The sequence below is a fragment of the Zootoca vivipara genome, chromosome 14, assembly GCF_965207765.1.
Source record: "Zootoca vivipara chromosome 14, rZooViv2.hap1.1, whole genome shotgun sequence".
NCBI lineage: Eukaryota > Metazoa > Chordata > Lepidosauria > Squamata > Lacertidae > Zootoca > Zootoca vivipara.
Genome location: NC_142597.1, coordinates 34907455 through 34928926, shown reverse-complemented (window position 1 = coordinate 34928926; position 21472 = coordinate 34907455). Strand labels below are relative to the sequence as shown.

Below are 21472 nucleotides of genomic sequence, written 5' to 3'. Positions count from 1 at the left end.
GACCCTCCTTGGAGCTTGTGACCCTCTGGAGCTTGTGACATTCAGCTGCTTCTATCAGCTGCACCTCCATGGGCCAAAAACTAAGCCAAGTGATGCTTAACAGGCCCTACAGACCCCCCTGGATGTTAAGACCAGCAGGTGGGGACCCTCAGAAGCTCGAAGGTGGTGGTAGCCCAGGAGAGGACATTTTCTGCAGCAGTCCTTTAGTTGTAGAATTCCCTCCTTCATTATACAGCTTCCATATGCTGAAGACACACTTTTGTTGCCTTGGCCCAGGGGTAGTCAACCTTTTTACAGGGGCGTACGAAAGGGGGGTAGAGGGGACGGGCCGCCCCGGGCACCACTCGGGGTGACAAGATGGCCTGCTGCCCCATCTGTAGAGCAGCCGAGGGCGCACGCAGTTAGTACAGGCTGCCGCTCTCGTGCGCCATCTGTACGGGATGCCGCACGTGCGCAGTCCGTACGGACGTCGTGTGCGCGCTGCTGGGCGGTTTGCCCCGCCCCTCAGTGTCCTGCCCCAGGTTCCAGAGAGGGTTCCTCAGCCACTGCCTTTTTATACCTACCACCCACTAATGCATCTTTCTTGATGGTAAAATTTCCTTACCGCCCACCAGTGCTCGATGGAAGGAGGATTCAGCTTGTGCCGTAGAACCCCCTACCACCCACCTAGAATCCTGAAACGCCCACTAGTGGGCGGTAGGGACCAGGTTGACAATCCCTGCCTTGGCCTCTGAACACTCAAGATATATGTATTTTAGTACCCACTCTAGTGCAACAGAAATTTGTTTTAAATCATTTTTAATACTGTATTTTATATTACCCATCCCAGGACCCTCTGATGAAGGCTGTGTAATAAATATAATAGTAAGAAGTTGAGACCCAAATTGGCTTGGTGGGACTGGCCTACTACCAGGTAGGGCTTCCAAGAACTGGCATCACATTCTACTGTTTTCAATGGGACTTCCTTCTCCGTAAGCATGCAGACGTGCTCAACAATAACTTTAAAACATTTTTTTTTAAAGAGCAAGGCAACACTTCCTTTTTTTATTCAAAAAGGCCCTGGCGGCAGGAATATAGTGTAAAAATCATTGGAAAAACTAAAAGGCATCGATACATATTGGAATATACACTTTGTACAAAAAAATTACACATTGTCAGAGATTTCTTTTTTTGTGTGTGTTTGTGTGTTATATAATCTGAGGTTCCAATTCGGTGAATGAGGTCTCAATAATTCATGGGTCCTGGGATCTGAACGTTGAGACCTCCGTAGTCCAACATGTACATCGGCCATTGCTGGGGGGGGGAAGCAAGAGAGGGGAAAACTCATTAAAATAATAATAATAATAATAATAATAATAATAATAATAATAATAAATTTTAAAACACAAAAGGACATTGCAACACTGCAAATATTGGGCTGCATTAGGGCCAAATGGGATGGCTACATTTGCACATAGTTGAACATTAACTCGGAAGAGCCAGTGAGCCTTGGACCTGCACTGTTCCCCTTTCCTCCTGGTGTGACTGTCAGGAGGTGTTTGGAAGTTTTCACTTGCATTTCATGTTATTTGGTGATGTTCCAACCTGGACAAACTGCAATGAGTCTTTAACTATGGTTAGTGGTTATTAGCTAACCATGGTTCATGGCAGCAAGTCAACCTTCAAACCATAGGTCATGAAGCTGGCTTGTTTTTGCTAATTGTATTTAAGATGAACCATAGTTTACGGTTTGGGTTAACACACGAAACTGTGGTTAATCGAAGCTTCCAATCTCCTTGCAACCACACTGGGAAAGGAGAACAGGGACGAGCTTGATCTCGCAGCGCTAAACCAGGGTTGAGAACCTTCATTAGCCCCCAAACCACTTTTACCCTTGGCATGCCAGCTGGGGGCGCAACCGAAAATTGGACATGACTTCCCACACTCTACAAACACAGCACACACATCTACGATTGGTAGAAGAGAAGGAATTTCATTTCTTCTAAGCTACTGCCTGCTACTCACTGATTTTTAAGCAATTAATTTTTTTAAAGCATTAAAAAAAGCACTATACCTGGTTAATTACAGTGTGCTTTTATTAAACACGAAGCCTTTTAACCAAATCGGCTAATGTACCACAATGAGTACAAGGACTCAGCTACATTTGTAAACATAAAACATTATAAATGTGTTATAACACTGTGACACCAGATGGTGCTGTAGAGCTGAAATCAGAACTCTATGAATTTTTCCATTGTGAACTTTAAAATGGTTTTTCTTCCAGAGCGTTTTCAGAATGTTTTTTTATAGCTGTGTAGATGCAGCCCTCGAAACAGCCAACAAACAAAGAACCCCCAAGGGATTCCAGGAAGCTAGTGCTCTATAATGGGGCCTGTCTAGACCAAGGGTAGTCAATGTGGGCCACCTCAAATTTGTTGGAGTGCAACTCCCATCAGCCCCAGCCTGCTACACCAATGGCCAAAGATGTGGGAGATGCTGTCTAGTAATATCTGGAGGATACCGCGTTGGTTTCCCTGGGTCTAGGGGATATTTTTCTAGCCCCAAATATAAGCCTTCTCAGGCCGGTTCACAAGCTAGAACATGTGGAAAGGAGGGCAACCAAAACGATTAAGGGTCTGGAAACCAAGCCTGATGGGGAACAGTAGAGGAGTTGGAGATGTTTAGCCTGGAGAAGAGAAGACTGAGAGGTGGTATGAGGGCCACCTTCAAATATCTAAAGGGCCTTCCTGTGGAAGATGGAGCAAGCTTGTTTCCTGCTGCTCTGGGGAGGAGATCCAGCCTAAACATCAGGAAGAACTTTCTGACACTAAGAACTGTTCAACAGTGGAACCGACTGCCTCGGGAGGTGGTGGACTCTCCTTCCTTCGAAGATTTTAAGCAGAGGTTGGATGGCCATTGGTCATGGATGCTTTAGCTGAGATTCCTGCGTTGCAGGGGGTTGGACTTGATGACCCTCGGGGTCTCTTCCAACTCTACAGTTATGTGATTGTAAGTTAGCAATGCCCATTATTTTCAGTGGGTCTACTCTGAGCAGCACTAGCATTTGATAAAGCCCTCCATCTGAATCCTCTTTAGGGCAACACTGGGTTTTGAACGCAGCGGACGTGCTGTGCGTTCAGTCATAGAATCATAGAGTTGGAAGAGACCAGTCCAAGCAGGAAACACCATCAAAGCATTCCTGACAGATGGCTGTCAAGCCTCTGCTTCAAGACCTCCAAAGAAGGAAACTCTACCACACTCCTTGGCAGGAAATTCCACTGTCGAGTAGCTCTTACTGTCAGGAAGTTCTTCCTAATGTTTAGGTGGAATCTTCTTTCTTGTGGTTTGAATCCATTGCTTCGTGTCCGCTTCTCTGGAGCAGCAGAAAACAACCTTTCTCCCTCCTCTATATGACATCCTTTTATATATCTGAACATGGCTATCATACCACCCCTTAACCTTCTCTTCTCCAGGCTAAACATACCCAGCTCCCTAAGCCGTTCCTCATAAAGCATCGTTTCCAGGCCTTTAACCATTTGGGTTGCCCTCTTCTGGACACGTTCCAGCTTGTCAGTATCCTTCTTGAACTGTGGTGCCCAGAACTGGACACAGTACTCCAGGTGAGGCCTGACCAGAGCAGAATACAGTGGTACTATTACTTCCCTTGATCTAGATGCTATACTCCTATTGATGCAGCCCAGAATTGCATTGGCTTTCTTAGCTGCTGCATCACACTGCTGACTCATGTCAACAGTGTGATGGGAGGCCCGATCCACACTCTGAGGTGGTGTAGTCCAGACACAGACTGACCCTCCCCTTCAGCAAAAAACAAGCCCCTTGGTGTATATTTACCACAAGTGAGATCTGGTTGGTTGCTGACGTGGACTCCAGATTTGAAGAGGAGGAAGATGATGATGATGATGAAGAGGAGGACACGGAATTCCCTTCCGAAATCCTCTTCCGCTTCCGTTTGGGAATGGTGCTATCGTTTTCTAGGGACATCCAAGGGGGACATGGGTTCAAACGGGAACTGAAGCAGCCCTCCTGCTTCCCACCCCACTATTCTTCGCAACACAATACACACACCTTCAGTGCCCTAGTTGTGCGGAAACCACGAGTGCGGGGAAGGATTAAACAACAACCCTCTCCCACTTAAAATCTCATCCTCCCCCTACTAGAAGTTTTAAGAGACTCGCAGGATTCTTCTGAAGTTCTTACGGGCAAAGAGAGACTGTTTTGGGGTTGGGGGTTGTTTGTTTTTAATCTCCCCTCCACCTCGCTTTTCAACCTACCTGGCTGTTTGGCCTCTGATCCTAGGTCTGCAAAGGGCCTGCAGTGTAAAAAAAAGAAAAGAAAAAAGAAATAAAAATGAATGGATAAATTTAAAAATATGGCATTTGCATAGTGAAAGATTGATGGTGATTCTTAAGGAAATGAAACAAGACAAAGTTTTGCAGACAAAGAAGAGTTTGGAAGTCCCTGTGAAAAGTCTACAATCTTGTAATCAAAACAGAAGAGGTGCCTTTATCTGTGCAATCAGAGGTATGTTCCATTGACTTAATCCCAGGGAAGTATGTATAACAGAATGCACAAGCTTCGTATCCTGGCAAGGACGATGCTCCCCCAGGGCTCATCAATCTGGGGTGAATAAAAGCCCCCCCCCTCCTGCTTTCCTATTTTCTCTCCCATCTCTTTCCTGCCCAGTGGGCTACTGTCAGAAACATAGTATCGTAGAAGTGCAGAGTTGGAATGCACCTAAGGATCATCTAGTGACCAACCCCCTGAAATACAGGAATCACAGCTGTAAGAGAGAGGGCTTGCAGAGAGCAGCCCACTCTGCTTACTTCCATCAGATGGGAGAGCAGCAGCAAGTCTGGGAGTTTAAATCAGGAACAGGAAGGGTTAAGACGGGTCCAGGGCTCTGCAGAGTCCTGGTGGCTCAGCTCCAGGTTGGTAGCAGGGAAGCAGGGGAGGAGCTAGCTTCAGCAGGGGCTGGAAAGGAGGGAGTAAGTAGAAGGGCACCTCAGGAGCCTGTTTTGGGACCACGGAGGACCCATAGAGCAAGGAGGAGGGGCGTGTGGATGCCCAGTCTTAAAAGGGGGGTCAGAGCCCACGAGACGCCATTGTGGGCTTCTGCCCCATGCAGAGCAGACATGATTTGAGACATCTCACCACTGTATATAGCATGCACAATAAAACTATGAAAATCCAGAGGATGTGTGGAGTGCTTACTCGGGAGTAGCCAACACCCATCTGTGACAGCAAGCCCACAATCTTTTGATGGCTACCCCGAGGGGAGAGACCTGGGAACGTGGCAGCATCTAAATCGGAAGAGAGAAATGCCAAGGAAGGATTGGCACGCGTGAGGGGAGCAGCAGAGAGCAAGCTGCAGCCAGCACTCTGCAACTATGGAACGGCTCAAGCACCAGGTAGGCACCTGGGCACAGGGGAAGCCAGGCTTACTGAACCGAGCAGCTCTGAACACAGCCAAGCCGGAGGAGCGGAGGCTGGACAAGCAGAGAGGACACTCAGGAGGGCTGAGGAGCTGATTGCCGCCACGGGCCAGCGCTTTGTAGGGCGACCCTCAGCACAAGCTGGCTCTAAGGCTGAGAGGCATGGTGGCGTGGAAGTGCAGGAGGCTGAGAGGCGAGTCCGGGCAGAGGGGACAGACGGAGGGGAAAGGCAGCGGCCACAAGTTCCCATACAGTCCCGGGGAGGCAGCTGCAGCCCAGCACAGACCCCTCCAGCCAGATGTGATGCAGAGGGACAAAGCCCGCGCGCGGGTACTTTCAAACGCTGACGCGGGAAAACAGAGGGAAGAGAAAGGCGGGAGATGCCTTTACAATGCACCCAGCCACTTGGTGGAACACTGCCCCCAGAGGAAGGAATGGCGAGAGCAGGCAGGCACAGACACAAGCCTGGATGCCAGATCAGGAGGGGAGGGGCCAGGCGGAGCACCAACAACTGAGCCCTCCGGTAACACCCCACAGCACGACAAAGAGATGGAAGTGAGTCTGCAGCTGCCAAGAGGCCAGACCCAGGAGACAGTCGGGCTTCTCCGCAGGGGCAGCAGCAACGATTTCCTATCGGTGGACTTGGCTAAGCAGAATCAGATTCCCATTTTCCCAAGGGAGCTGCCCATGAGCGTCTTGACCGTAGGCGGCCGGGAATTGCAGGAGGGTGAGGTCACGCAACAGACCCCCCTCTCGGAAGATGACAGTGAACAAGCACGCAGAAGTGCTAGCTTTGGACTTAATGGACAATGACCCTGTGGGCAGCCAGCGCCGGGGAGATCTCACCTTTGGAGATGCAGACGGCAAGGAGCACTGCAGGAAAGGAGGAGAACACCGAGAGAGCGCAGCCACTGTGGCCATCGTGAAAATGAAAGAAGCCGAATCCTCAGAGACGGGGATGAAGGAAGAGGAACTGAGCAAACTCACCAAAGAGGACACTTTTACCCAGAACATACGGAGGGACTTGAGGGAGGGAAAGGGGGCAGGGGAAGGGCTTGCAGAGAAAGAGGGCTTACTCTTTAGCAATGGAGCCTTGGATATGCCCCAAAACTCCCTCAGAGGGAAAATTCTCAAGCAATATCATGACAACCCCACGGAGGGGCATGCAGTACACGTCTTCACGAGGCTCACACCCAGTAAGGCCAGTCTTGGGCGAAACCCCAGAGTCTTCCCAGAGCAGGGGGAGGGGGAGATTGGGGGACCACCTATTGAGGCATGGGGTGAGAGGAGGGAGACAGTACACCAACAACTGGATGGAGACGTGGCAAGGGGCAATGAGGCTTACAAGGAGGGGGCAGACCATCACAGGGAACTGGAGAAGGTCTTCCACGGAGGGGACAGGGTCTGGCTGTGGTCAGAAGGCCTTCCCATGGGGGGAAGGGGGAAGAAGCTGGCACCCAGAAGGCTGGGGCCCTTCAAGGTTCTGACACAGATCAACCCTGTCACCTTCAGGGGGGAAGTACCTACAGCGAGGAAGGTCCATCCCGTGGGTCAAAGGTCTTTGCTCTCGCACTTTAGGGAAAGCCCAAGGTTCAGAGGACGTGACACACATCCAACACAAGACGCTGACAGGAGGGAGGGGGAGGAAATCACACAAAATACACTAGACAGAAGGGTGGAGGGAGAAGGCAGCCAAGAGGTTCCAGAAAGAAAGGAAGAGGAGGAGGTCTACAGTGCCACAGCGAGCCCGGGCTCCCGAAGGGGGGAGGGGGGGTTAAAATGTCTGATGGCCAGGCAGGACACTCCTGCTTCCCAAAACGCGGAGGCACCTATGCACACCATGCAAGGGGAGGGCCGCACACTGGAACTGCACGCTCCTTTCTCCCACAGATCCGAACCACCACATGTCAGTAGCACAGGGGACACAGAGGGGGAGGGCGATCCCAGGTGGGGAGCTTGGGAGACGCAGACCCAAGGAGCCCTCCGGGAATCGGAAGCAATTGTCCAGAGGGAGGAGGAGGATGACAACGGAGGGAACTACACGGACCAGCCACCCAGCACCGACTGGGAACAGGATTTTACACACACTACAGCAGAGGAGGAAGACCTGTCAGGCTTCCAGCCCTCTTTACAGACATCAGACCAGGCAACCCAGGCCTCAGAAAGGGGGGAGGGGGGAGCCTGGAGGGGGAGTGGATGTAAGAGAGAGAGCTTGCAGAGAGCAGGCCACTCTGCTTACTTCCATCAGATGGGAGAGCAGCAGCAAGTCTGGGAGTTTAAATCAGGAACAGGAAGGGTTAAGACGGGTCCAGGGCTCTGCAGAGTCCTGGTGGCTCAGCTCCAGGTTGGTAGCAGGGAAGCAGGGGAGGAGCTAGCTTCAGCAGGGGCTGGAAAGGAGGGAGTAAGTAGAAGGGCACCTCAGGAGCCTGTTTTGGGACCACGGAGGACCCATAGAGCAAGGAGGAGGGGCGTGTGGATGCCCAGTCTTAAAAGGGGGGTCAGAGCCCACGAGACGCCATTGTGGGCTTCTGCCCCATGCAGAGCAGACATGATTTGAGACATCTCACCACTGTATATAGCATGCACAATAAAACTATGAAAATCCAGAGGATGTGTGGAGTGCTTACTCGGGAGTAGCCAACACCCATCTGTGACAACAGCTAAACAATTCCAGACAGATCCTCTACCATTCCTCACACAGACCCTCGATCATGTTGGTCACCCTCATCTATACACATTCCAGCTTTAATTGTGGTGCCCAGAACCGGACACAGTACTCCAGGTGTGTTCTGATCAAGGCAAAATAGAGCATTACTATTACGCCCCTTGATCTGGACACTAGACTTCTGTTGGTGCAGCCTAGAATAGCATTAGCTTTTTTTTGCTGCTGCATCACACAGTTGACTTATGTTAAGCTTGTGGTCCACTAAGACCCCCAGATCCTTTTCTCATGTACTGAATGCTGAAAATGCTCCACTTTAACTTGGCCTTTGACCCTTGTGATGTCTATTTTTTAGGACCCCCTCTTTTCTGGTGAGTGTAATTTGTTTCAAACTGTGGTTTTGTCTTGTTTTTGCTTGCCTTTGTTTATTGAAAAAGTTTTATGTACCACTTCTCTTTAAAATAATACGAAGACGGTATATACTAAAACAATTCAATACAAATTAGCAACTGTTATTTTGAAATGTTTTAAACCGTTTTTAATGTTTTATGATCCTTCAGATATTTGGGGCCTAAGTTATTTAGAGCTTTAAACACCAATGTGAGTACTTGAACTGGGCCCAGAAATGAGCTGGCAATCATATGCTATTATGTTATTAGTGAATCATAGAGTTGGAAGGGACCTTGAGGATCATCTAGTCCAACCCCCTGCAATGCAGGAATATGCAGCTGTCCCATAAGGGAACTGAACCTGCGACCTTGGTATTATCAACACCACGCCCTAACCAACTGAGCTATCCAGCGATATTATACTTTGGGAGGGGGCTAGCCATTATTTTTGAACTACCATCTTTAGATTGTTTCTTAGCGTGAACTGCTTTGACCCCAGGTGCTGTGGAGGAAAATGCGGTAAATAAATGAATCGACTTGTGTTTGTATGTTCTGATAAATTCACTTGCTGCAATTCTGCCGCAATTAAACCAACAAAGCAGCAGAGGCCACTGTGACATTACATATCCAACAGAAGCGCTCGGAGGTGCGAGGTGGGAACTGGGGCGCCCTTACTGGAGCTGGTTGGTAACCGCCATCCGGATACAATCTCTGGCTTTGAGGATCTTCTCCAGCCGGTGGATGTCGTAGGTGTTGGGGTTTCGGAAAGGAATGTCGTCCGGCAGGCCAGTTACTTCGATGGCGTCGGGAGTGTCCCTGATCAATTTGTATGGCACCAGGACGGGGCGGTTCAGGCCCAGAGCTTCTCCTGTAACAACAGCGAAGGATATACAGTGGTACCTCGGTTTATGAACACAATTGGTTCCGGAAGTCTGTTCATAAACTGAAGCGTCCGTAAACTGAAGCGAACTTTCCCATTGAAAGTAATGGAAAGTGGATTAATCCGTTCCAGACGGGTCCACGGAGTACTCAACCTGAAGCGTACTTAACCCGAAGCATGGGTGTAATTGGTTCCGGAAGTCTGTTCATAAACTGAAGCGAACTTTCCCATTGAAAGTAATGGAAAGTGAATTACAGTGGTACCTCTACTTACGAATAACTCTACTTACGAATGTTTCTACTTACGAATGGAGCTCCGTCCGCCATCTTGGATGCGGTTTAGATAGGATTTTTTCTAGTTACAAATTTTTAGATAGGCTTGCTTCGACTTACGAATTTTTTCTCCCAATGCATTCCTATGGGATTCGACTTACAATTTTTTTCTACTTACGAATGTGCGTTTCGAACACATTAAATTCGTAAGTAGAGGTACCACTGTAATCCGTTCCAGCTGGGTCCACGGCGTTCGTAAACTGAAAATTCGTAAACCGAGGTGTTCATAAACCGAGGTTCCACTGTAGCGGGATGCAAAAGGCAAAAGACGGAGAACGCTGCCACAACTCACAGCAAAAAGGGAACCGGCCTGGTCCCCATCCTGTTTGTGGTTTCCAAAACATCCCTGGAACGGCTGGTCCTAAGTCGTAACTGTGAACATCTACTCTGAGTAAAAGTTAGTTGGCCTATTCTCTTTCACGAACTGGGCAGAAGGAGGCAGCAAGCAGACTTGGAAGTAACAGAGAGATACGTGTGGTGTGCTGTTTGTCAAGCGAGAGAATGGAGTGTGCCACCCACGGGTGAAGTCAAACTCCGGGAGAATCTTAGCACCTGCTGCAGCGGCAGAGACCGCTAACTCATAACTGCTACCTCCTGTGTTGTTTTGGCTGAGTTAGAAGCATTGGACTGACCTCCCTGGGGCGCAAGGTGACCTGGGCTGCCCAGACAACAGGACCACACACACCCGGGCCTTGCTGATGTGGTCCAAAGGAAAGCAAAGCAATACGTTTGGCACCAGCTTGGCTGCAGGAGTTACCGGAAGGAGACGCACAAGGCGGCATCCAACTGTCTTAGATTTTGTGTAGGGTTTACTCCTTTCTTCTCCCCAAGATGTCCTGCAAGGCAGCAGGTATGGAGTTTTCCTTAGGGTTTACAGTGGTACCCCACAAAACGAATGCCCTGTAAGATGAATTTTTCGCAAGACGAATGCGTCTTGCGATCTGATGGTGAGTCACAAGACGAATTCGTCTTGAGAAAAATTCGTCTTGCGAATCGCGGTTTCCCATAGGAATGCATTGAAATTTAATTAATGCGTTCCTATGGGCTATAGTGGTGAGTATCCCCGCCTGTCACGCGGGAGACCGGGGTTCGATTCCCTGACGGGGAGCCAGGTGGGACCCAGGTGGCGCTGTTGTTAAACCACTGAGCCTAGGACTTGCTGATCAGAAGGTCGGCGGTTCGAATCCCTGTGACGGGGGTGAGCTCCCGTTGCTTGGTCCCAGCTCCTGCCAACCTAGCAGTTCGAAAGCACGTCAAAAATGCAAGTAGATAAATAGGAACCGCTACAGCGGGAAGGTAAACGGCGTTTCCGTGTGCTGCTCTGGTTCGCCAGAAGCAGCTTTGTCATGCTGGCCACATGACCTGGAAGGCCAATAATGCGAGATGAGCGTGCAACCCCAGAGTCGGTCACGACTGGATCTAATGGTCAGGGGTCCCTTTACCTTTACCTTCACCTTATGGGCAAAAAAAGAAATTTCCTGCATTTCTATGGGAAACCGCGATTCGCAAGACGAATTTTTCGCAAACCGAATTGACTCGCGGAACGAATTAAATTCCTCTTGCGAGGCACCACTGTATTCCTGAAGCCTTTTTCACAAACTCCTGCACTTGCTGGAGTTTAGGAGGCCAGATTACACAAGGCCTCCTTGAGCCTTCCTATTGCTGCCCCTCTGCCTCACTGAGTTGCACTCAGCCCGCGTTTCCTGTGATTCCAAAATTATCCACCTCTCCCCTTAGGAACCAACCCAGACCCTGCAGTCGTCCTCTTGAGGCCCCCCTCCATGGGATGCCCAGAGAGGGGCGAGAGGAGCACGGCCTTTTCAGTGGTTGCCCCCTGATTACAGAATGCTTTCCCGGGGAGGTTCTCCTGGCGCCATCATTGGATATCACTGGGCAAGAGGCAAAACCTTTTTTTCGCTGACCGCCAGCGCCACCACGGCAGATCTAGTGTCGCTCACAGAGCAAGGCAACCCACCGTATTTTTCGTTGAAGAGCTCCTTCACTTGTTCTCGGAGAATCACCTTCTCGCCTAAGCGGTTGGCGTCATCCTCGTCTGCGGAGACAGGAAGCGGAGCTGTAACCTTGAGAGCGCTTCCTCCCACCCATCCGGTTGCTGACATAACCCACTGCATGTGACACGTAGTTTGCCTCCGCCTGGTTTATTTTAGCTCGTTACGTTAACTGCCCGCCTTTCCTCCAAGGAACTCAAGGTGGCGTACGCATGCCTTCCTATTTTATCCCCCAAACAACCTTGCGAGGTGGACTAGGCTGAGGGTGACTGGTCCACGCTTCACCCCCCGTGACCTTTCTTGGCTGAGTGGGGATTCGAACTCTGGTCTCCCACATCCTAGTCCGACAATCTAACCACTACACTGCACTGGCTAACTGTCTAGCTTGTGTGTAGGAGCTGCATCTGGACTTAGAATCATAGAGTTGGAAGAGACCACAAGGGCCATCCAGTCCAACCCCCTGCCGAGCAGGAAACACCATCAAGGCATTCTTAACATATGCCTGTCAAGCCCCTGCTTAAAGACCTCCAAAGAAGGAGACTCCACCATACTCCTTGGCAGCAAATTCCCCTGTCGAACAGCTCTTACTGTCAGGAAGACTCCACTTCAATGTGAGGAGTGGGAGGCATTTCGCCCTTGGTCTTTAAAAATTCAGGGGCACCCTGTACAAGGCCAAAATTCGTCCCCCTCCCCCTCCCTGCCTTCCGCCTCCCATTCTGCTCAATTCACTATGTCATAGTTGCGAAGCCCCAGGCTCAGATGAAGGGTAGCATATAAATTTAATAAACAAATTAAAAATTTGCAAGCCAGTTTGAAGGTGTGGGTCAGCTTGGGTACTTGAGGGGCAGGACTGATACAGATCTGGCCCTCTGGGGTCCTCAACACAGGCACTTTATGACAACCCTATCTGGTGCCTTTCGGACTTTTTGGACTACAACTCCCATCAGCCCCAGCCAACACAGCTTTGCCGGGAGTTATGGGAGTTGTAGTCCAAAGCACCCAGAAGGGCACCAGGTTGGAAGAAGATGATCTATGGCCTGTTGCCACCCAGGTCTGCAGCTTTTCATGCTATCAGGGTGGAAAGATGGCCTGAAGCAGGCATCCCCAAACTGCGGCCCTCCAGATGTTTTGGCTTACAACTCCCATGATCCCTAGCTAACAGGACCAGTGGTCAGGGAAGGTGGGAATTGTAGTCCCAAACATCTGGAGGGCCGAAGTTTGGGGGTGCCTGGCCTGAAGGATTTAGAAGGATCCGGAGGAAAGGGGCTCGGCCTCCCCTTCGCTCTTTGAGCTTCCCGCCACTTATGCTCAGTTTGGCAGACGTGGGTGTGTTGATGGTAGCAGACAAAGAAAGCAAACTCTGGACTGAAAAACGCGGCTGGGTATTTTGCTCGGTTTGAAACAGCACCAAGCAAAGGAAGCTGCCTCACATTGAGTCACACTGACGGTACCTCAAACTCAGTAGGGTTTACGCCGGGGATGTGGAACCTGTGGTTCATTGAGTGCTAACAGAATCATAGAACTGTAGAGCTGGAAGGGACCTTGAGGATCGTCTAGTCCAACCCCCTGCAATGCAGGAATCTCAACTAGATCATCCATGACAGATGGCCATCCAACCTCTGCTTAAAAACCTCCAAGGAAGGAGAGGCCATCACCTCTTGTGATCCTCTTCCACCTGCTGAGCAGCTCTTAACTGCTGTTGCGCTACAATTCCCATAATGCCTGACTGTTGGCAATGCCCGATGGGAGTCCTAGTACAGCGCCACCTGGAGGGCTGCAGGTTCCCTGCACCTGCCTCAGGCAGTGAATATTGGGTGCAATGCAAGGACAGAGAAGTCTGGACCGTTTTTATCCGAAACCTTGGCTTTTGGCACAGCTGCTCAAGCCCCTCGCGACAGCAGAGGCCGGCCTCAAAAAGATAGCTATGCAGGATGTACAAGACTTCCTCCAGCTATGGTGTGTCCCCAGCTACGCACCATCGATGGGGGAAATGGCGGGGCCACCAGTGTGCTTCAGGAGCCACTGGTGTGCTTCAGAAGGTGCCATTGCGCACCAGGGGCTGACTGCTCCCGTTCCATCATTGCGACTCATAGTGGTGGGCAAGGTCACAAAAATCCCATCATCCTGGAAGCACCCTTGGGTGCCAATGCAGCCGTTGTCACCCCTTGAGTTGCTCTTGAGGACGCAAGAAGTCCCAACGGGCCGGATGTGAGTATGATCTCGCTCTCCCGCAGTCTCAACACAACTTGAGTCCAAAGTATCTAAAGGACCATCTCATTCCTTATGCTCTGCGTCGATCCTTTGATGGCCACTCCCTGAGGTTCCTCACACCCCTGGGGTTTGGCCAGTCTTTACTAGAGGCCTCCAAGCCTTTAATGCGGCAATCTGTGCCCTGTGGAACTCCCTGCCGCTAGAGGCTCGGCGGGAATTATCCCTACATTCCTTCAGGCGTCTCCTATAAACTGTTACTCAGCGCTCTGCAAGGTGACTTTCCTTTTTGGCCAGCCGGAATTTACTGCTGTTTTTATTTATCTCACAGTAATTCTGCATGCTGCATTTTTTTTAATGGAAGTGCTGTCTATAAATAGTTCAAAAAAGTAAACAAACTTCTTCCTTATTCTGCCCCAAAGACCTACTCCGATGCCATTGCTGACAATTGCAATTAATGAGAGATATAAAATGCAGAGACGTTGTAATTCATGGCTACTGTAGAATGCCTTGGTCAGCTCCTTCAGCCTAGGAGTAAGGTCCTCTCTAGCTAACCTAAGAACATAAGGAGAACTCTGCAGGATCAGACCAGATCCCCCAATGGAATAGCTATGAACAGGTCATGGGAGCCATAGACTAATCTTGTGGTGGCTGCTTCCCAGCGACTGCTCTTCAAGGGCACGCTGCCACTAATCCTGATGGCTATTTGTCATCCATAGTCTTATCCTTCTGCCTAATCTCCTTTTGAAAGCTGTCCAAGGATCAGGTCCTCACTGCATCTTGTGGCAGCGAGTGCCACAGTTCAGCTGTAAAATGAAGGTTACAGGTAGGTAGCCGTGTTGGTCTGGATCGAAGTAAAATAAAAAAATTCCTTCAGTAGCACCTTAAAGACCAACTAAGTTTTTATTTTGGTATGAGCTTTCGTGTGCATGCACACTTCTTCAGATACAGTGAAATGGAAGTTTCCAGGCACTTATGTAGAGAAGGGGTGGGGAGGGGTGGGGATGGGGATGGGGGATCACTCAGAAGGGTGGTGGAAATGGGTGATTGACTGACTGATAGCTGTTGATGACCGCAAACGACTGCAAATGGTTTTGCATGAAAAAGCAAGGGTTGAGATGGCTGAAGATCGCTTATCATGTATAATGAGATAAGAACCCGATATCTCTGTTCAAACCAGGTCCCTCCATGGTTTTGAGCTTGGTGATAAGTTGCAATTCAGCAACTTCTCTTTCCAGTTTATTTCTGAAATTCTTTTGTAGTAAGACAGCTACTTTGAGATCTTGTATAGAATGTCCTGGGAGATTGAAGTGTTCTCCTACTGGTTTTTCTGTCTTCTGGTTCCTGATGTCAGATTTATGTCCATTTATCCTTTGGCGTAGGGTTTGGCCTGTTTGTCCAATATAGAGAGCTGAAGGGCACTGTTGGCATTTGATGGCATACACAATGTTAGAGGATGAGCAATTAAATAGTCCTGAGATGGTATGTTGGATGTTGTTGGGGCCAGTAATGGTGTTGTCTGGGTGTATGTGGCAGCAAAGTTGGCATCTGGGTTTATTGCAGGCTCTGGTACCAGTGTCCATGTTAAGTCTGGTGGTTGTATTATTGTGGGTGAGGAGTTGTTTAAGATTGGGTGGCTGTCTGTAGGCAATGAAAGGTCTTCCTCCCAGAGCTTGTCTGTAGGCAATGAAAGGTCTTCCTCCCGCTCCCTTTCTCAAGCTCTGGGAGGAAGACCTTTCATTGCCTACAGACAGCCACCCAATCTTAAACAACTCCTCACCCACAATAATACAACCACCAGACTTAACATGGACACTGGTACCAGAGCCTGCAATAAACCCAGATGCCAACTTTGCTGCCACATACACCCAGACAACACCATTACTGGCCCCAACAACATCCAACATACCATCTCAGGACTATTTAATTGCTCATCCTCTAACATTGTGTATGCCATCAAATGCCAACAGTGCCCTTCAGCTCTCTATATTGGACAAACAGGCCAAACCCTACGCCAAAGGATAAATGGACATAAATCTGACATCAGGAACCAGAAGACAGAAAAACCAGTAGGAGAACACTTCAATCTCCCAGGACATTCTATACAAGATCTCAAAGTAGCTGTCTTACTACAAAAGAATTTCAGAAATAAACTGGAAAGAGAAGTTGCTGAATTGCAACTTATCACCAAGCTCAAAACCATGGAGGGACCTGGTTTGAACAGAGATATCGGGTTCTTATCTCATTATACATGATAAGCGATCTTCAGCCATCTCAACCCTTGCTTTTTCATGCAAAACCATTTGCAGTCGTTTGCGGTCATCAACAGCTATCAGTCAGTCAATCACCCATTTCCACCACCCTTCTGAGTGATCCCCCATCCCCATCCCCACCCCTCCCCACCCCTTCTCTACATAAGTGCCTGGAAACTTCCATTTCACTGTATCTGAAGAAGTGTGCATGCACACGAAAGCTCATACCAAAATAAAAACTTAGTTGGTCTTTAAGGTGCTACTGAAGGAATTTTTTTATTTTACTGTAAAATGAAGCACCTCCTTTTGTCTGTCCTGAATCTCCCAACTCTCACCTCACCTGACCACACAGAGAGAGGGCCTTCTCTGTGGCAGTCCCTAAGTTGTGAAATTTCCCTCCCCACGTGGTATTTTCGCAATACAGCTTTTAGAGAATGTGGAAGACACACTTGGCTTTTTAAACTTGAGGTGTACATTTTTAGGACCCATCTTATTGGTGTAATTTTGAATTGTTTGGAATAGTCTCTAATATTGCGTTTTAATTGTTGTAAGCCGCTGTGGGATCTTTGGGTGATAGGCAGGTAATTAATAATAATAAAATAATAAATCTTGTCTATTTTTCCACTGCAAAAAGTGGGTGCAACTCTTAAGATTGCTTATTCTCACTTTAAGTGGGGGTAAGAATCAACCTATAGATCTGCAATCTGATCTCTTGTGCCTGGTTAAGTTTTATTTTAAATATTCAAAGAAGCCTTTGGGAGGGAAGCAAAGAATGAAGCTGAACCAGGGCTATATTCACACCATGCATTTAAAGCACGATGCTATGCCACTTTAAACAGCCGTAGATTCCCACCCCCACCCCCACAAAAAAGAATCCCGGGAGCTGTGGCTTCCTAAGGGTGCCGAGAGTTGTTTGGAAGGGCCCCTCTTCCCCTCAATGAGCTACAGTTCCCAGCGTGGTTTTAACAGTCAATCCCTCTTCCCATGCAACTCTGTGAACTATAGCTCTGCAAGGGGAACAAGGGTCTTCTAACAGCTCTCAGCCACCCTCAACAAACTACCATTCCCAGAATGCTTTGGTGGAAGCCATGGCTGTTTAATGTGGAACCATGTTGCTTTAAACATAAGGCATAAATGTGGCTCAGGTCAGGGCGCAACTTTCCCAGCCAAGTTGCCATCTCCCTCCATCCCATTGCCACCTGTTCTTTATAGGATCACAGAACTGTAGAGTTGGAAGGGACCACAAGGGTCATCTAGTCCAACCCCCAGCAATGCAGGAATATTCCCCCCCAATAGATCCCTGAAATGGTGAGGGTTGGCAGCCTCTTTGGCGGGTAGTGGGGGTAGCCAGGCTTAGCAGCTCCACGGCACTCCTAAAATGCCAGCTACAGTCCCCGGGGGCCAAGCAGTCCTCTCGGCACTCGATCTCAGGAGCCGATGCCAGCTATTAAAAACCCACCAGGGCCCTTCCACAGCCGCTCGGTTTAATCGCATGTGCCCTTAGCCAAGCGTTTCTTGTCTGCTACCATCCATGACGCACCCACTGAGCAACGTACCGTGCAGAGCAGCGTAAGCTTTTTCCAGTGTGGAAATCCGTCTAGGCGCTAAGGAAAGAGAGAAGGGGGAGCGAGAATGAGCAGAGTTCAGTTTTCGCACGAAAACCGAGACAAAGAGGCTGCGGCTGATCCACACACGGAGCTTGCCCCCGTCCCCCAAAAGCTCTGTGCCAAAATTAAGCTACAAATCTGGAGGCAAGAGACCTTGGGGACATTGCACCAGAGGCATAATCTCTCATGCCGGTGGCGTTTGTTCTACTGCTCCCCTGAGGTTAAGTGTTTTTTTCCCGGGGACGAGGGCCGTAGCATAAGAGTTGCAGGTAGAAGATCCCGGGGCCAGTCTCTAGTATCTCCAGCCAAGGGAGGGAGAGGCTCACCCCCCACCCAGCATCTCTTAGCAAGATTGGGGGGGGGGAACCTCTCGCTTGAAACCCTGGAGTCATGGTAGACAATATTGACCCAAATGGCCCAGTGGTCTGAATTGGAATCAGGTAGCTCACTTCCTCTTCTCCTTTTAATATGTTGGGTGGCACTGCGGTCTAAACCACTGAGCCTCTTGGGCTTGCCGATCGGAAGGTCGGCAGTTCGAATCCCCGCCCGTTGCTCTGTTCCAGCTCCTGCCAACCTAGCAGTTCGAAAGCACACCAGTGCAAGTAGATAAATAGGTACTGCTGTGGCGGGAAAGTAAACGGCGTTTCCATGCGCTCTGATTTCTGTCACGGTGTTCTGTTGCACCAGAAGCGGTTTAGTCATGCTGGCCACATGCCCCGGCTCCCTCGGCCTGAGGGCGAGATGAGCACTGCAACCCCATAGTCGCCTTGGACTTGACTTAACCGTCCAGGGGTCCTTTACCTTTTACCTACTTTAAAAACCGCTAATTCTGTTGTGTGTGTGCATGCCCTTTAAGTTGTGCAATGTATTTTATTTATTAAATTTGAATTCCGAAGATCACAGGGCAGTTTGCAATGTAAAATAATGGCAAGCGCTTCTTTGTTCTGGCCGTAGGAAAAGCTAGCCTTGTGGAGTGGCAGTAAGTGTGCCAGACTAGGACCCGGGATGCCTGATCTCAGGGTGTCAACTTGAACAAAATATAGGGAGGGGGCAGGTAAGCCCCCCTCACTTAGAATCATAGAGTTGGAAGAGACCACAAGGGCCGTCCAGTCCAACCCCCTGCCAAGCAGGAAACACCATCAAAGCATTCTTGACAGATGGCTGTCAAGCCTCTGCTTAAAGACCTCCAAAGAAGGAGACTCCACCACACTCCTTGGCAGCAAATTCCACTGTCGAACAGCTCTTACTGTCAGGAAGTTCTTCCTAATGTTTAGGTGGAATCTTCTTTCTTGTAGTTTGAATCCATTGCTTAATCGATCACAAAACACGACACACACGTACCAATTGAATGTCAGTGCCCATTAACTTTGGGGGGCTTTGCACCCTCAAATATTTTATTGGGGTGTGTGTGAAGGGACCTCAGCCCCTAGGAGATGACTCCTGTTGCCTGGTCTCAAATCTCCACTGGATGTCCTTGGGCTAGTCATTGCCCCTCAGCCTATGCCTATCCCACAGGGTTGTTGTGTGAGGATAAAACCGAGAGCGGAAGAACCTTGTACGCCATTGTGAGCTCCTTGGAAGGAAGGTGGATTAGAAATGTAATACATGAATAACAGTAAATTGCAGTTGCAATATGGGATTTCAATGTATAATCAATCTTGCTTTGATATCTTTGTGAGCATATGGACTCTTTGTATGAATATGTAAATATTTAAATTCAGATTGATAATAATTCTTATTATCTGGCGTTTCTTTTTCTGTTATATTTGCTATTAAAATTATTATTATTCTTATTCTTATTATTATTATTATTAAAAGATAGATACATTTTTAAAAATCCTTGCTTTCTTGCCTTAAGCTGAAAGTTTAAAACAGGCATAGGCAACCCTGGCTCTCCAGATGTTTTGGAACTACAACTCCCATGATCCCTGACCACTGGCCCTGTTAGCTAGGGATCATGGGAGTTGTAGTTCCAAAACATCTGGAGAGCCTAGGTTGCCTATGCCTGGTTCAAAAGGTACTCTGCTTTCAGGTGGGCAAAGCCTTCCCTCCCTCCTCATAGCATTCCCAAGCATGATTGCTCCCTGCCCCTGGGCAATTCATGAGACTTAGAAGAAACTCTTCTTGATAAATTGGCAAACAGGTCACTAATAATAATGATAAGTCACCTTCTAACTTGCAATTTCCTTTCCCCCTCCTTTTTTGGAATAAGCATAATACATGCAACATATTGACCCTAATGACCCTTTTTTCCTTTTTCAAACATATTTGTTCTCCATCTCTCCTGCTTTCGAAAGCCCCATTTTCCCAAACACGTCATTTTTCAGACTGAAAAGGAAGGGCTCGTTGTCATATTTTTGGGTTACACCATATCCTCTTCACCAAAAGTCATAGAGAGCTTTCTTCCTTAATACAATTTCTGCTTCTGATGGGCTGTGTTCTCAAAATATGAACTCTTCATCAGAATAAGCAATGATCTGCCAACCCCCCCCCCAAAGTCCTAAGCCTTTTGTTCCCTCACTTGCAAAATGGACTTAACATTGAACTCAATAGGTTTTTGAAGTATGAGAAAAGAAGTTATAAAGCACATTCACTATTTAAAATGTTATGGAAGGCCCCTTATATACCACACTGTTGCTCCATCCAGCTTAGTTTTGTCTGGACCAGGGATAGGGAATTTGTGAACCTCCGGTTGTTGTTGTACGACAATTCCCACCACCTCTAACCATTAGTCATGCTGGCTAGGGCTGGTGCGAGTTGAAATCCAATAACATCTGGAAGGCACGTAGTTAGGGAAGGCTAATTTACACTGACTAGCTCTCCAGGCCTTTTTAGACGGTTGTGTTTCCTAGCCCTGGTAGATGGAGATGCCACAGGCTGAACCTCAGATGGTCTGCATAAAAAGCACACACTTTTTGTGTGTTGTGTGTGTGTGTTCAATTTGTAAATGCTGAGCTGTTTGTTGATGAAACGTTTTCTGTTGCTCACCCTTTTGCTGCTTTGCTTGGTCTGTTTATGGGTCATTGCAGTGACTTCTATTGTAAGGCAATGTTTCTGATTTTATGCAGTGCCTTTGGCTCTTAAGAGATCTTGTCGTAATAAGCCACTAATGAAAGCCATTATGAACAAATTAGAAACCGAGCATCCAAAGAAGGCCAACTAGGCTGTATGAAAACCAAAGTATGACTGCGGTTCATGTTAGTTATACAGAACTAGCATTCTGTATAACTAATATGAACTACAGTCGTACCTTGGTTTTCGAACAGCCTAGTTCTCGAACGTTTTGGCTCCTGAACGCCGCAAACCCGGAAGCGATTGTTCCAGTTAGCGAACATTCTTTGGAACCCAAACATCTGACACAAGTTCCGTGGCTTCTGATTGGCTGCAGGAGCTTCCTGCAGCCAAGCAGAAGCCGCGCTTTGGTTTCCGAACGTTTTGGAAGTCAAACGGACTTCCGGAACGGATTCCGTTCGACCTCCAAGGTACGACTGTATTATAAACAGACCAAATATAAAATGGCTGGACTCCCGTCAACCAAAACGAAATATGGCCAGACACATTTTGGCCCTGTGGTCATCCTCAGTTTGGCATGTATATATAGAATATGAATTTACAGGGTAACAAACAATTTAAACCAGGCAATGGAATACACACACACACACACACACACACAGAGAGAGAGAGAGAGAGAGAGAGAGAGA

General features: G+C 48.5%; 1 protein-coding gene across 3 annotated transcripts in view; it reads right to left on the bottom strand.

Moving 5' to 3' along the window:
• Positions 1-1009: 1009 nt before the first annotated feature.
• GTF2IRD1 (GTF2I repeat domain containing 1) overlaps positions 1010-21472 on the bottom strand; it is a 106515-nt gene continuing 86052 nt past the window's right edge. For 2 of the 3 annotated variants that reach the window (XM_060268566.2, XM_088658251.1), the window contains 6 exons: positions 17721-17768; positions 11671-11748; positions 9159-9351; positions 4272-4309; positions 3832-3971; positions 1010-1293 (listed from right to left, as the gene is read on the bottom strand). In XM_060268566.2, coding sequence (XP_060124549.2) covers positions 1225-1293; positions 3832-3971; positions 4272-4309; positions 9159-9351; positions 11671-11748; positions 17721-17768 — 566 coding nt within the window. In that variant the 3' untranslated portion in view covers positions 1010-1224. The remainder of the gene's footprint in view (positions 1294-3831; positions 3972-4271; positions 4310-9158; positions 9352-11670; positions 11749-17720; positions 17769-21472) is intronic. The other variant, XM_060268568.2, reaches the window with a different exon arrangement.